The sequence below is a fragment of the Lycium ferocissimum genome, chromosome 11 (genome assembly GCF_029784015.1).
Source record: "Lycium ferocissimum isolate CSIRO_LF1 chromosome 11, AGI_CSIRO_Lferr_CH_V1, whole genome shotgun sequence".
NCBI classification, from domain to species: Eukaryota; Viridiplantae; Streptophyta; class Magnoliopsida; order Solanales; family Solanaceae; genus Lycium; species Lycium ferocissimum.
The window spans coordinates 20,410,376-20,426,474 of NC_081352.1; the positions used below are offsets into that span (position 1 = coordinate 20,410,376).

General features: G+C 36.3%; 1 protein-coding gene across 1 annotated transcript; it reads right to left on the bottom strand.

Moving 5' to 3' along the window:
- Positions 1–3,645: 3,645 nt before the first annotated feature.
- Positions 3,646–6,408, bottom strand: LOC132036394 (1-aminocyclopropane-1-carboxylate synthase 3-like). The gene is made up of 4 exons (XM_059426729.1): positions 5,736–6,408; positions 5,445–5,576; positions 5,191–5,351; positions 3,646–4,996 (listed from the first exon to the last, which is right to left on the bottom strand). The coding sequence occupies exons 1-4, from the start codon at positions 5,880–5,882 to the stop codon at positions 4,021–4,023; spliced, it is 1,416 nt and encodes a 471-aa protein (XP_059282712.1). The 5' UTR covers positions 5,883–6,408; the 3' UTR covers positions 3,646–4,020.
- Between the last annotated feature and the right edge of the window lie 9,691 nt (positions 6,409–16,099).

The window sequence follows — 16,099 nt, forward strand, 5'->3', positions numbered from 1 at the left end:
AGTCAACTAGTAAAGTACAAGTGGTCATCTAATTTTCTAGAGAAAGAAAAACGAAAAAGAAGATCGTATATATTATATGGTGATTACCATATTAAATTATGAATTTAACGACCGTCCAGAATCAGATATGCTAAATGAATCACAACTTATAAGAAAATTTGACGACAAAAAAAAAAAAAAAAAATGTAACGAACTACAATATATTTGGTTAGTTACAATTATAACGGAAAGCATATCATATGGTGCTCAATAATTAGCATTTTAGTTTATTTCGTTTGGCACATGCATAGAGTCAACATAAATCAAGGAAATAGTTCAAGAATGCTACTTGCATTATTTCTATTATTTCAATTATTTGTTAATAGCTACCAACCTCATTAATCATAGCGAGAAATACTAGGACCAAGATAGACTATTAATTAGCTGCTTCTATATAGTAAAATATTGAGATTAGAAAGATCCTTATTAGTAATTTTTTATTTGTAATTATCTTGTGGACCTATATCTATATGATACATTTTGATGCTGCCCATAATGGGGTTTACTTTCTTAGAATTCTTAATGGGGATCATTGAAAAGATTATTTCTATCATTCTTTCAGTAATGAGGCAGTTTCAATAATTGCACCAACCTACTGAAACGGTTTTGGCAACACATAGTTCCAATGATTGAAAGTTTTTATTTTTTTTTATTTTTTTATTTTTTAAGAAGAGGTGTCTGTTAGAAATTTAGCTATGTTGAACATCATATATTACCATTAATTAGATTTGAGCTTTCCTCTCTTTTCTTTAAGCGAATTAAATCCCAATCTTAAAATGATTAATGATTTTTCCCAAAAAAGTACACCTTTAAAGCATATTTGTTCACCAAATAGCTAATCTAACTCTAACAAACAAATATTTTTCAAAATAAGCAGATGTTGAAAGTTTAATTAAACAAATGATTAGTCGTATAATTTGTGAACATGCCCTGACGAGTGTTTTCTGGAACTTGAAAGTTTTTTCTCCAATAGAAGTCAACATCAAGAGAGGTGAAAAATATTCCGGAGAAGCAACTACTTCAAATTTATGCAGCTATCACGATTTTAAAGTTTCAACAAGCAAATTTATTTTATTTAATTCTTTCACCTGCCCATAACCGTCAGCCTTGTCTTTAGTTCTCTCTAACATTTGAAAAATGATATTTGATCAAGCATAACATGACTCGGTATAATTAGACGGTTGAGAACAATATATATTAATGCGATTAAGAAAAAAATGCATACTAGTATAAAAAGTTGACCACAACGTAAGCTAATAAGCTGAACTGCTGGCTTAATTATGAGGATATTCGATTATTAGATCAACAAAAAGATAACGATAATAACTACCTATTCAGAATAAGTAATCATTAGTTATATGAAAATTAAAATAAATAGATTACATGCCGTAAAAGAATAAAATATGCTAATAATCAGTGGCTTATTTAGGTGGAGACTTGGGTTCATGCGCGCTCATACTCTTCTCTTTAGACCATGTATAGTAATGCTATGTTAAATTAGAAGTACTTAAATATTTATGTGTGCATTAAATATTTATGTGTGCATTCAAGCTCAAGTGTCATATGATACAATAGTTATTAATTAGGTGCAGCTATCTTAATGAGGTCAAAAATTCAAATCTTATGTTTATCTGGTTGTTTTTCCTTCCGCCGACCCAAATGGATGGAAATATCTAAATTCCCTTCTTGAGTTCTTGTAGTTTAATTTTCTTTTTTCTTTTCTTTCTTTCTTTATCTGAATTATAATATTCTCAAAAGTTTAATTCAAGTCACCGTAAAAATTTATTAAGCTAAGCCAAATGTGCATGTTAAAATCAAACCGGTAGCATGGGAAGATGTAGCATATAGTCAATCGGTTCAACTAATTCAAAAAATTAATTTTGAACCTATAATTTTAAAAGGGTAATGAGTTTAATGATAAAATTCCTAAAAGTTGAACTTGCTATGCACTCATCTTCTCGAAATTATGAACTTGCCCTTGTTGATGGTGTGCAAGATACTATGATGTACTCATGTACATAAGTAAATCTTACTCCCTTCATTTCAATTTGCTTGTATTAGTTTGACTTGACACGAAGTTTAAGAAAGTATAAAAAAAAAAAAAAGACTTGAGAATCTTATAGTCTTAAATTAAAGATATGTATAATGTACCAGAATTCTCTTTAATCCTATGGTCTTAAACATGTCATGTGAGATGTTGAAATTAAAGATTTCCAAATTATAAAAGATTTTTTAAAAAAAATAAGTTAAAAATGAAAGTAAGACAAACAAATTGAAGAGTATGAGAAAATGGAGTAAATATTTTTAAAATTTGTAAGAGTAATTGATACCGATAAGAAGTAACATTTGGCAGCAAATAGATGGTCGCGTAAATTTGTCAGCACATAAAACTCGAGGCCCAAATTAAGAAAAGTTAAAAGTGAAATGCATGAGATTACTCTCAAGCAACTTTCAAATTCCTTGGTGAAGTTTTCAAGCAAAAGCAAATTACTATTTTCTTCCTCAATTTTCTAACTGTTTTCTGATTTCTTTTTGACCTTTTTGTCAAGAACATGAAAAGACTAGCGTTGTCTGCTATACCTTTTTCTCATTGCTAAGTATGGGAATGCCTAAATATGTAGTGAAAGAAACTTTAACACTTCTCCTACTAGAACTAGAGAAGACACATTATTATAAGTGAGAAGAACAAATAGTGACATTGAGTTCAATGAGTCATTGTTCTATTTGTCGTTAGAAATCTATTATTTATACTTACTTAGTGGAGAGATATGAGCCAAAATTACTATTGGATGAACCCATAACTACTACACTACGTACGCCTCTGCCAAAATTTATCATGAATTTTGTAGTTAAAGGGGAACCGGGATTTAGAATTAGTGCATTCAAGATGAATAGATCTTATTATGTGTAAATTTTAAATTTTTTTCTTATATATATCTTGAGCCAATAACAATGAATTCCATTGAACTCACATAACAAGCCTTAATTCCGATTATGGTTTGAGTTTCTCTGCATTGAACCCAACAATGACGATTTTCTCCTCTTTTTTTTTTCCTCTCACCTTTACTATACTATATTAGGAAATAAGTAAATATAGTCTTTTACAATTTGAATAGATGAAAATAACCATAAAAAATTTCCTACGTGTTCATTTTAAGATCTCTTATCTCTCTCTTATCTCTTATGTGCAAAGATGAAAATCAATACATATATAGTAGTAAAAACAAATTTGTAAAAAACTGCAAATCCAGTTGACCCCTACTATGCGTACAAGAAAGATTAAAGTGAGTTGATGAATAATATATGTATTTCTTTTAATAAGATATGGAAGGTGGCCAAAATACAATGTCCAACGTCGGCATGATAAGACACGGTGTGTTGCCGTTAATTTCGCCGCATCCATGTAGAAGCATGTTATTCCCATTAGTTTGTATATTCGCCCGTATTGTTAAGTACAGTATGATGATAACCGAAATCTAAAATAAATAATGAATCATACAAACATGCTGTGTTTTTAATATCAAAAGGGACCATCACCATGTGATGCAAATGATGAATAATTCAAGAAAAAAATGTGAAATAAAGCTATAGTTTGACCAATTCAAGAAGATTTCACACAGATATATATTCGATATTTGGTATGTTTACAAATGATTAAATGAGAAAAACACTTCTCGTCCATCATGGACCGAGTGCATTACAAATGATAAAATGGAAAAAAACACTTCTCGTCCATCACACGGACCGAGTGCACTTACAAATGATGAAAGGATAAAACACTTCTCGTCCATCACATGGACCGAGTGCATCCACATTAAAAAAAAAAAAAAAAAGTATAATTTTGATAAAAAAAAGAATTTGGAAACTCAACTTCTAAAACACATTGAGTTATAAAAAATCATCATGGACAAGGGAATGTTCACGCCCAGCAGTAAGAACCTGTCAAATTTAAATTCTGAATCTGCCTTCTGTTCACACAGACTATCGTTCACGGTCATTGAACGATAGCCGAAAACCCCACCTGGAGAATAACTTCTTCTTTGGACTCGTCACCGTATTCTGGTTAGTCTGATTACTCTTATCAACATTGGTACCGATCACATCAGAGGAATCAACAAAAACTTTAATACGTTGAATCGCGAGATTCAACGTATCTTCTGACATGTTCGCAAAACATGCACGAAACCAACCCGGTTCAGTACAATGGCATGACGAACCGGGCGAAATATTTAGCCCAACTTCGTAAACAATTTTTTTCCATAGCTCAATTTCTGCTTCAAATGTATTGGACTTTAGTAAATGTCTCATATCGACCCAACAAAATAAACCCGCATTGCTCTCAAGGCAACTAATGCCAGTACTCTTAAGTCCTTTTACTAGCATGGCATGTCTTTTCTTGAGCCTCTTTTGATTTTCAGAGATATATTTCTTCGTAAACTTTTTATCGGAGAGCATGGCCGATAAAAGATACTGAGTTTGCGAAGAAATTAACCCGAAACTCGACATTTTTGTAGCTGCAGAGACAATAACGTCGTCGTTTGAGTAAATAGCCCCGATACGAAAACCAGGAAGGCCCAAATCTTTGGAAAGGCTATAGACAATGTGAACTCGCTCCCAAACATCAGTGTACATGTACTCATTTTCGACTAATACTTCCATGACACTGACGAATTTAGGCGAGCTAAAAACCGTGCCTGAATAGATTTCATCGCTAATGAGATGAATGCCCTTTTCCGCGACGAAGCTAACAAGTAGCTCGAGCTCATTTCGCGTTAATGTCGTGCCCAATGGGTTCGAGGGGTTAGTCACTAGTACCCCCTTCACTCTAAGGTTGCGACTTTTCGCTAATTTGTAAGATTCTTCAAGAGCGGATTCTGTAATTCTGAAGCCATTTGAACTTGTACATCGTATTGGCACTATCTCAGCACCCGTTCTCCACTTCAAGTCTCTATCAAATCTGCACATGTACAAATGTAACATAAGTAAACTAACCAATTTTAATTTATATACACTGAAAGTATTAAAAGATTTTTCACATTATTATGAAATACTAGAGGTAAGGGTGCATAAAAGATATATTAGTGTAATAGATAGGAAATAATATATGTTACGTGTTTTAACAAGTTAAAATATACTGATAGTGTAACATACCCTGGGTAGTATGGGGTAGGTAGTAGAAAAGCGTCGCCGGGGTCGGCTAGGCAAAACATGAGAGTCTCATTGGCGGAAGTGGCACCGGCGGTGAGGACAAGGTTGTTTGAATCAAAGGTAACTTTATTTCCTCTAATTTCCGCCATGAATTTAACCAATGCCTGCATTAATTAATTAAACATAAAAATGTGAGATTATGTAACTTGACAAGTACTCTACATGAGAATATTATTATTATAATATAATGTACGTACATTTTTGAAAGCAGGAAGGCCGTTGTAATCTTGAAATAAAGCAAGTTCTCTAAATATAGACTCTCCATTTCTCTTAAACCCGGCTGCATCTGGGTTTTGGCCTAGCCAAGACTCTAATAAATCAAAAGAAAGCTGCACAAAACAAAAAAAATAAAAATAAATAAATAAATAATATCAGAGGATATTCAGGGTGAAAATCAAATAAAATCCGACAATAAGAAATGGAAGTTGCAGAAATAGCAGAATATATAGGAAAATAAATTGGTTAGTGTCATAATATCTCATATTTACCTGATTCTCTGCAAGACCCATTTGTATTATTCCTTTTGGATTTTGAATTTCATCGTACGGGTTCTTCTCGTACTCCTGCCATCCTAGGAAATACGAAGAATCTTGTCCGTGCGAATTACACGTAGCTTTTTCTGATAAAAGCTTCATATTTTATCGACGTTTTAAATTAAAATTCTGGGACAAATAATCACAAATATTGTGGCTATGGAGTTTGTTTTTCAGCAAGGCTTCAAGAAAATGTGCCTTGTTAATAAGAACTTGAAAATATTTTGTTTTGAGAGAGAAAAAAGGAAGAAGAAAGTAGAAAGATTTGAAGAGATTGCAATTTGTATGATATTGAGATAGATAGTTTGTTGGTATCTGCTGGCAGATAACACGGCTATATATAGGAATTTTTGCACAATCATGAAAGACAAGTCAGCATATGACTTTGAAGTTCATGTTATTTTGTTTTTGTTGTTTTTTTTAAGCAAATAAACGATTAATTCAGTGGTGTTGCCGAGATGTATTGCTAATTTAACGCGCTTTTGCACCATTTCGTTTGATATGTTTCACTTATATATAGCAGTTTTAGCGTAATTATAGCTTTAATTTTGTACCGTGTTATCTAAGCGTATGAAAAGACACACTTGGGTCTTGGGACTAGCACAGTAGCACTAATGTCAACATCTGTAATTAATTTGATAATCGGGAGATTTGGTTCGAAGTTCATTATAAATGTCATTTTGGTTATATTTCTAAATTTTTAGGAGATTTGCAAAAATAACAAAAGAGATCTTTTTATAAGGTCAATTTCTTCTTTCGAATACTGCAAGTGGGCATAGGACAGAGGCGGATATACATTTCGAGTTACAGGTTTTGACAGAACCCAAAAGCTTTAGTTTAAGGTCTTCTTATTGTTCCACAACAAATAGTGGAATTACTTAGCAATTTTTCACCTCCTAGTGAACAATTTTGAGATGATGAATTTTTCTGGAGATTCCTTCACAGTTACTTCGATGTATGAGATTCTTAGCAATTCTGAGCATCTTTTTTCTGATAGAGTCTGAAAATTAATTTGGGACTGGTCCGGGCCTGAAAAAATTGGAGTGTTCCTTTGGTTGTGTGGCAAGGGTAGAATCCTTGACAAATTTGGGGAGATATCCATGAGACATCTTACATCGTAGTACTTGCACGACTTTGAAGCGTATGAAAGAGCCTGTGTTGCATGTTTTGCAGGATTGTATTCATGCTCGGGCTATCTGCGTTCACATTCTTGATCCAGATGACATGTCTCGGTTCTTTACTTTTGATATCCATGATTGGTTTACTAAATATTTAATGTCTAAATTCAAGGGAGTTGCAGATGATGATTGGAAAATCCTCTTCTAGTACACCTGCTGGAAAATTTGAATGTGGCGTAATAATGCTCTTTTTCAAAATGAGTATCTTTCGGTGGACAAAAATATAACAGTCCTTGTTAGCATGATTATAGCTTGTGCCATCTCTTGGCTTTCGTTGAATAATATTGGGGAAGTGTCTAACAGCAAGCATATAATTATAGTTTCGTTTGGCTGGTCACCTCCTAGTGTTGAGGGGGTAGCTTTGAGCACAGATGGAGCTTTTCGAATGAGTATTTTGATGGGAACTGCAGGAAGTGTATTTTGTCATTCTAATAGCAGGTGGCTTTGAGTTTTTTCAGTCAAAAATTGGAGTTTGTACATCATTTAGAGAAGAGCGCTATGGGAATTCCTCACTGGCCTTCAGGAAGCCTTAGCTAGGGCGTGGGGTCAAGTTGTCGTTCAAATTGATCATGCTAGTGAAGTTCAGGTGCTGCGGGCTGGAAGAACTGTGCCTCATCGGAACGATCATATTGTCAACCGCATTCGTCACCTCTTGGCTAGGAACTGGGTGGTTTCCGTTGCCCATATTTACAGGGATGCTAATTCGGTTGTTGATGGTTTAGCTAATTTGGCATTTTGTCAAGAATCTCGCTTTGAATGATATTCCCACGTGCCTTCGCTTAGTTTCGGGCTAGTTTCTTGTTATTTTAGTTCTTTTGGAAGAAGCAAGTTGATCCCTCTTCTGCAGTGCTTTCTTTCACAGCAAGAAAGAATTGAATTAGCCTCGGAGAATTGAACTACCTTGATCTGAATCTCTAGCATTCACCGAAGACCAAGGCTGGACTAACTTTGTATTAATATTAAGAAATTTACTTAATATGTATAAACAATTTGTCCAGAAGTCAATAAGCAAAAAAAGATTGTGGTGGAGAACCCATAAACATAAAATTAAGATTTCACCTTTGGCTTAGGAGATCATTTCCTTCTGAAAATTTTGGGAAAATAACTTTATGTCAACCGAGGAATAATCTTTTACGATTAATTGCAATTTAAATAGAAAATATAATGTAATAACTTTTTATCTGTTTTATTTACGGATTTCTTGCGTAATTTTTTTAATATTGCGTGAGAAGGGCAGACAACTCGAAACACATTTGCAATGGGGCAATTATAAAACCGGCATTGCAACTAATTCTTCTCTATATTAAGATATGATTATGTTTAAGGAAATTAATATTCCCTCTGTCGTAATTTATGTGATATATTTTCATTTTACCTATAATGAAATAATCAAATATCTATAAATTATTTTAGACCACAAGTTACAATTTTTATTTTTTTTAAACTTCCTGCCAAGTCAAACTATATCAAATACATTTGGATGGAGAGAGTATATATTTAAATGAATTTGTTGGCTGTTTTTTGTTTTTGTTTGTTTCAGTTTGTTGGCTGTTGCTTACCTGAATTCATCCGGACGAGCAGATCCTCAAGACAACAATGGAAGATGTAGAAACAAGCCCATCCATAACTGGTCCATCTGTTCCCTTTCCATTGGCCCACTAGTTACTGTGTGTCGGCCACTCAATTGTGGGCCAACAAAGCTCAAACGCCATTTTCCAAGTGCTATGTTTTGTTGATTTTTTTCCTATAAAAAGAAAAATAGAATAGACATTACCTTTTTTTAAATTTGTTTCTCAGCCGTGTTTGGTAGTCACATTGGGACCCAATTAAATTCGTGTGTTGTAGGGCATTCTGGGGCAGCGCTCCTAACATAATTTTTTCCATTTCCAGGACACGAATCTAAAACCTTTGGTTAATGGCGGAGGAATCCATAACCATCCCAGCATAACACATGTTGGTAGAATAGATATTAGAGGTTTAACTTGAGTTTTGACTTTTGTAAAATAGCCAGAGTATTTTGTAAAATATATACAATCTCGTCTAAAAAAGGCTTTTAAAGCATGAAGATTATCTTAGATACTATCGCGATTAGCTAATTACGAATTGTAGTCTAAAAATATATTTCTACCGCGATTACTGCAAAATCACGCAAATCATGAATGGAGATGAGAGATTTAAGTTGCTAAAGTATCTCTTGATTCACTTTTAGTTATACATGTTTTTACTCTAAAAAAATTCCGTGTTTCTCTCTCACACGCAATATATGCCATTAACGGTCATGGAAATTTACTTTATGTTACATTGTTCACGCTCTAAATTAATGAATATCATCCTAGCTGTTGAGGGGAGTACTCGAGTACTCAGGTGTCTTATTTTGTTTGAGGAAATGGACTATTGTCACAGGCAACACCAGTTCATGAAAACTTTTGAAATTGATTCACATTAATTTTTCATGTGTACAGTAATTCTTTGTGTGTGTGTTCCCGGGGGGTGGGGGGGGGGAGGGGGTCGTCTTAGTGAAAATTCTCATTTAGATGTTCAATTTTTGTGGTTTCTGCTATTTTTTTATTTTTTTTAGAGTCAGGTCAACTTTTTGGGGTGTAATTTCTGTTTTTTTTTCTTTTTATATATATCTTTTTAGTGTTTAGTGCGATTTTTTTTTTTGTGTTGCATAACTTAGAAATTGATGGAACTTTCTAGGTGTTAATGGTTAAATCTTTGTTTTCACTATTTCTGTCGAATCTAACGAATATAACTTGTTAAATAATTGACAGAATTAAAAACGTTAACAAACTTAAAAGGTCGACCAAAATACTGTTTAGTGCGTACTTAAGAGACTATTTTGGACCGATCCTCAAAATAGGCAGGAGATTGTGGGCATTAAATAAAAATCAAGATATGTGTAAACTGCCAAATACTAATTATTACATAAAAGAAGAATGATGTCAAAGAAGGATAAGAAAAGGTTACCAAATCTGGAAAGTAAATAAACAATAATGAAGTTAATGTCTTCTTATTGCATTATTTAGCAAACCAATCAACTTGGCCGGTAGTATTAGCCAACTGTTTTGGTTAATAAAGAATGTCGTAGTCATAATTTGGTGTTTGGTTACAAAAAATAAAGAGCAAAAGTGATGATCTCTATTTTACGTTTTAATTTAAAAATAGTACTACTAAATATAGTTATTGGAACATTTATAGTTTCTAAGGCGCTACCAGATTTGTCGAACTTCCCTTCTCTTTTAGGACATATATAGAGAACCATCTGACAGCTCATGATCCATATGGCCCTATCTTTTAAGTTTATTTAGTTTGGACTAAAATTTAAACTTTATATTGTGGAAACACCATTGGTATCTGTTGGCAGTTTGTATCTTGACCATGAACGTGGGTCTAACATACCAACTTAGGTAATTATATTGTGCTTGTTTATTTGGAAAAGGGAAAAGGAAAGAGGTTGAATCTTGGTTCTGTATTATCAGAAACTGTTCAATTTTGTCCTTCGTTACACTTTTAATTAGTCCATTTATATCCACAATGTTAGCAGATCGTCTTGTATTTGACTCGCCATTAACAGAATTTCAGCATGAAATGGGTACATGTGGATTGGACGTGGCCAAATTCTTTAAGAAAAATGTCCAAGTTTGTCCCTCAATTGTTGACTAGATTTTAAAATTTCTCTTCAGATTAGAACTATTAAATCTAACTACTAAGACTCAAGCTAAGCACAAAACAAAATTGTTTAACCTTAAAACGTAGAACAATTAAATTTATGTGTAATGCCAAAGATATTCACAAATTCAATTCAAGATTAAATGGCGAGATATCAATAAATAAACGAACGAAGCAAGTATCCGACTAACCGCAGTGCGCCGACCTCGGTATAGAAACCGAGGTCGATACCTTTGCTACGAACTTACACGAAGTATAATAAAAATGAACTTAAGAATGATGGGAATGGATTTTAAAAAGATTCTTATGATTGTTGATGTAAATCAAGCTTTCTCCTTGCTATTGCCAACCCCGCCATGAATGATGACCTCCTCTTTTATATAGTAGAGGAGTTCAACCCTAGTACTTCCAAATAAAGCAAATAAATGCGGTGGCTACTCGTTTTGCCGAGATTGACGCCGAAACATCCGGTTGAGGACGGATATTTCGGTCTCCCGATGGCGCGCCAATCGCTCTTCCTGATCGCCTCATCCCGCCCGAACGCAAAGCCTCGTTCTGGTGAGGGCCGTATCGTGACCGAGTATAACCATAACAACGGGAACCGAGCGTGCCCTCGTATCCTCGGTTTACCTCCGTATACAAATAGTCCCCCCATTTCCCGAGGTACACCATCGACGGCGGGGAATGGACCCAAATAAGTCGAATGTACCGCCTCTAATTACCTAGGACGGGACCTTTAAGTCAAATCTCACTCTGCCCGATGCTAGGTCATCATTACCTAGCCGCCAAACCTTTTTGGGGAATCCTCCTTGTATCAGAATCCTTGATACGCTACAAGATCTCTTGAATCTCTTTCTATATAAAGCCCATGTCTTCCTCTATCACATAAAATTTTGTCTGCTGCGTAGTTCCTGCCATACTGATCGGTAAAGTGATCTCACCCTTCGTCGTTTCGCATGCCATGTTGAATCCATTCGAGGACCCATTGCCGGCACGATCTCGATTCTAGTAGTCCTAGTCTGTTCGATAACTCTCCATCGGATGATTTTTTAGCCGAGCTACCCGGATCAATCAAAGACACGTTTAATTCTAAAACTTATTGACAAGTTTACGTATATTACCAGTGCGTTATTATGCGGCTGGGCGATGCCTTCCATGTCCTCGTCATCGAACGTGATGGGGCCATCGGGGTCATCGTTCCGGATACGCTTTTCCCTCGTTATGGAAATTTTTGTGCGCTTCATTACCGGCCCAATGGGAACGTCAGTTCCTCCCATAATCATGTGTATCACCTGCTGAGGCTCTTTCGGCCTATCCTGCTTGTTGGAATCTAGGTTTTTAAAATTGGTTTTTGCCCGTTCACTTAGGAATTCTCGAAGATGTCCCAAATTGAACAGACGGGCGACCTCCTCTCTCAGCTGTCGACAATCCTTAGTTCGATGGCCGTGAGTATGATGATACTTACAAATAAGACTTTTATCGCTTCTCCGGTCGATTGGATTGGCCTCTTGATGTCTTGTTTCTTTGTTTCGGATAACGGGCCGGCCGCTATGGTTGCTACATCGACGCAAAAGTTGTACTCGGATAACCTTAGAGTTTCTCTGTTTCCCGGAGTTCTATCGACAACATTTCTGTTTACCAAGCCACAGCTATGTTGGCCTCGATTGTTTCTCCTATCATTCTTGCCCGATTCGCTGTTACGCCCGTTCCCCCTTCGATCGAACGGGTAAGGCTGGTATCTGTCATATGACGATTTGGAATCTCGATCTATCATTCTCCTCGAGCGATCACCTCCTTTACCGGAATGCCATGATACGAGCCGGCCCTCGTAATCTTATCATCTTCGACCCGATCTTCGACCGATACACTGTTGTGTACATTAGCCCGGCGATTGCCTAGTATTCTATCAAGTTTTGTTTTAGTTCCATAAATGTGATCGAGCTCCCGAGCCGAGCCTGCGGGTGGCTCCTCGAACGGCCCAATCATCAGTAACTGGAGGTAAGTCCATATGCTCCATTTGAAATCGAGCCACAAACTCGCGAAGGGTCTCGTCATCTCGTTGCTTAACGTTGAATAAGTCCGATTTTCGAGTTTCGACCTTGATGGCCCGCACGGGCCTTAACGAAAGCATCGGGCCGACATGGAAATGAATCACCGAGTGCTCGCCCAATAATGATACCAAATCATCCCTTTGCGTAGTTTTTCCGATTTCTTAAGTAGCACCGATTCCCTTTCGTCATCGCCGAGATCATTGCCCTTAATAGCACGTATACGCAAACACATACTCATTGGGTCCGTTGTCCCATTGTACTTCGGGATATCGGGCATGCGAAATCTCTTGGGGATTTTCATCGGTGCCTCACTAGGCGGAAACGACATTTGAACAAACTTTTTCGAATCCGGTCCCTTCAACACTGGTGGAGCCCCCGGAATCTGATCGACCCTCGAGTTGTAGTTCTCCACCTTCTTGTCGTTCGCCTTTATCTTCTTTTCACCGACCCACCTGCTTGGTCAATTCTTCGAGCATTCTTATCAATTCGCTGCTTTGTCCGGGGTGGTTCTCGTTACCCCGTGGGATATGTCTTTCCTCCGTATCCTGGGTCTATTCTGATGGGGCAATATCGGGTGCCTGACCCCGATTTTGCAATTGTGCTATGATCTCTAGTTGGGCCTGCAACTGAGCCATAGCCATGTCTAACTGGTTTTCGAGTCATTGCAAAGATGACCCCGTTATTCTCGTCAAGCTGGGTACATTGCTCCACCGATGATCCGACTTAAACAGATTAACTGGGGCGCGTTGTTGTTTGGTACGTCTCCGTCGTCATGCCCATGATGGCTTGGTTCCCTTAGTTGACGAATAGCGGGAATTCGACATTTCCGGTATACCTGAAATCAAACCTTAAAAAATAAACAAGTGTAAAATATCGAGCGTGACCAGAATGTTGTATTGAACCGCCATTACTATCTAAGGCCCCACGGTGGGCGCCAAATTGTTTAACCTTAAAACGGAGAACAATTAAATTTATACGTGATGCCAAAGATATGTGGCTAAATTCAATTCAAGATTAAATAGCGAGATATGTCAATAAATAAACAGAGAAGCAGATCTGACCAACTGTTAAGTGCGCCTGGCCTCGGGTATAGAAACCGAGGTCGATACCTTTTGTTACGAACTTACACGAAGTATAATAAAAATGAACTTAAGAACAGATGGGAATGGATTTAAAAAGATTCTTATGATTGTTGATGTAAACTGTTTCTCTCCTTGCTATTGCCAACCCCCTTCATGAATGATGACCTCCTCTTTATATAGTAGAGGAGTTTCAACCCTAGTACAATTCTAAATAAAGCAAATAAATCTGGTGGCAGCTGTTTTGCCGAGATTGAAGTCGAAATATCCGGTTGAGGACGGATATTTCGGTCTCCCCTGATGGCAGTCAATCGCTCTTCCTTGATCGCCTCATCCCTACCCGAATGCAAAGCCTCGTTCCCGGTGAGACGGTCGTATCGTGACCGAGTATAACCATAACAACGGGAAACCGAGCGTGCCTGTATCCTCAGTTTTACCCGTATACAAAAATCTTTTTCTACCTTTCAAAAAAGATAGAGGAGCGACTCGGGAAAGAGATATTTAACAACTCGACTAGAGCGGATCCTGGCCCATAAACTTCCCCCCTTCCTTTAAACTATTTGGGCACTGCATTTTATAACGAGAATCACAAGGCCTATTAACAAGGAACAACCTGATAGAATGTCCTGAATAACAAAGACACCAGTGACAACGTTCAATAAAAGTATATTAGACCAAAAAGCTAAGAGGGCAAATTAATTTCTTTTTGCATTTAATTGAAGACAAATTTGACCATTTTCCAAAACCAAGGGTGATTAGTAATATGGTATCTCAAATCCCTTTCAATGAAAAAACCACTTTGAATTAGCCTAGACAACGTTGTTTTAAGACTTAAACATCCTAGTTGTTTCTTGTTTTATTCTTTTCTTTTTATCCTTTAGTAGCATCAAGCCGCGAGGGTGGTTAGGTGGGTCTTGCCTGTGTTTGGGTCTAATTATTTATTCTATACAATGGATTTTGAACGCGTTATTTTATTTGTGATTATCGAATCCTGTATTAACAATTACGGAGTTAGTAAAATCAACGTCTTACCACCAGATGGTTGAGCACTTCTGCACTTGAACTATTTTAATATACTCCCCCAAATAAATTATCACTTTACTTATTCACGTTACCATATCAAAAGAAAAACAATTTTTTTTTGCTGGTTCACTCTTAACATTAATTACTCAATCATCAAATTATTTCCTAAGTCCATTAATTGAAACTATATACCAATTAATTTGAGTATTATAGTAAATTATATACTTCTTTTTTTTTTTAAAAAAAAATATTTTTTATTACATAAGGGGGTAGGGAAAGGGGAAATGGGGAAGGGATTACAACGTGAGAATTCGAACCCTCACCAACAAGGTGAAAGTTCAGTTAGCCAATCAACTGAACTACTAGATCCCTACAGTAAATTATATACTTCATTTACTGTGACAACTAAAAATGAACAGAGGGAGTAAGAAAAATGTCATTTACCTGGTAGTTGTTGTGATTAATTAACTAACTATCTAACCCCTTTCGGTGGGCTTAAGTTTGATAATGAATTTTTTGCTCTCATCTACTTAAACTGGGGTAAGGGTGTCAAGTGGGCCGGGCCAGCCCGAACCCGGCCCACCACCGGCCCGGCCCAAACCCACTAAGAGGTGTAAGGGGCTGGGATAGGTGGGCTTTATTAAGTGGTCGGGGTAGGACAAAGTGGATAACTGTACCCCCAACCAAGATAGCTCGGGTGATGGCCCATCGGGGCACCATAAAACCTACCTGCCCACTTCAAATAAAAAAAAGAAAAAGATAAGTACTACATTTATTACTAATAATAAGTATTTTAAAAAACATTGTATCCCAATAAATTAGGAGTCTCTTTTTACGAGCACTTTAGTTTTCTTTAAAATTGTATTTTAAAGCTAGACAATCTTGTTTTCTCAACAAATATACCTTTGATACATTCTCGTGATATAGTATATAATAGATTGTGATAGTACTTATCTCAACAAATATACCTTTGATAAATCATGAAGTTCAATTTCATGCCTTTTCACAAGAATGTCTACGCAACACACCTAGTATTCTCCCCATCCCCTAATAGGCTAATACCCCACGCTCCGGACTTGTGGAGATATATGTCACCACAATGTTGACATTTAACATGTTCCTCATTTACTCGCTCAAAATGCATCCACACCGCACTGAAGCTGATCTTGAACTCGAGGAGAAGGTAGAGGTGAAGTAATGTACACTAGTTGAATAACAAATTTAGATAAAGAGAGAATTGTGGAAGAATTGTGTGAAAATAAAGAAGAATGGAGGGGTATTTATAGTTTGAAAATATGACCAAAGTGAAGTCATTC

Coding starts and splice junctions, on each gene's coding strand:
- LOC132036394 (XM_059426729.1), bottom strand. CDS start 5,882: ATGAAGCTTTTATCAGAAAAAGCTACGTGTAATTCGCACGGACAAGAT. Junction 5,352..5,444: donor GCCTTCCTGCTTTCAAAAAT/GTACGTACATTA, acceptor TAATTAATGCAG/GCATTGGTTAAATTCATGGC. Junction 4,997..5,190: donor CCTACCCCATACTACCCAGG/GTATGTTACACT, acceptor GTACATGTGCAG/ATTTGATAGAGACTTGAAGT.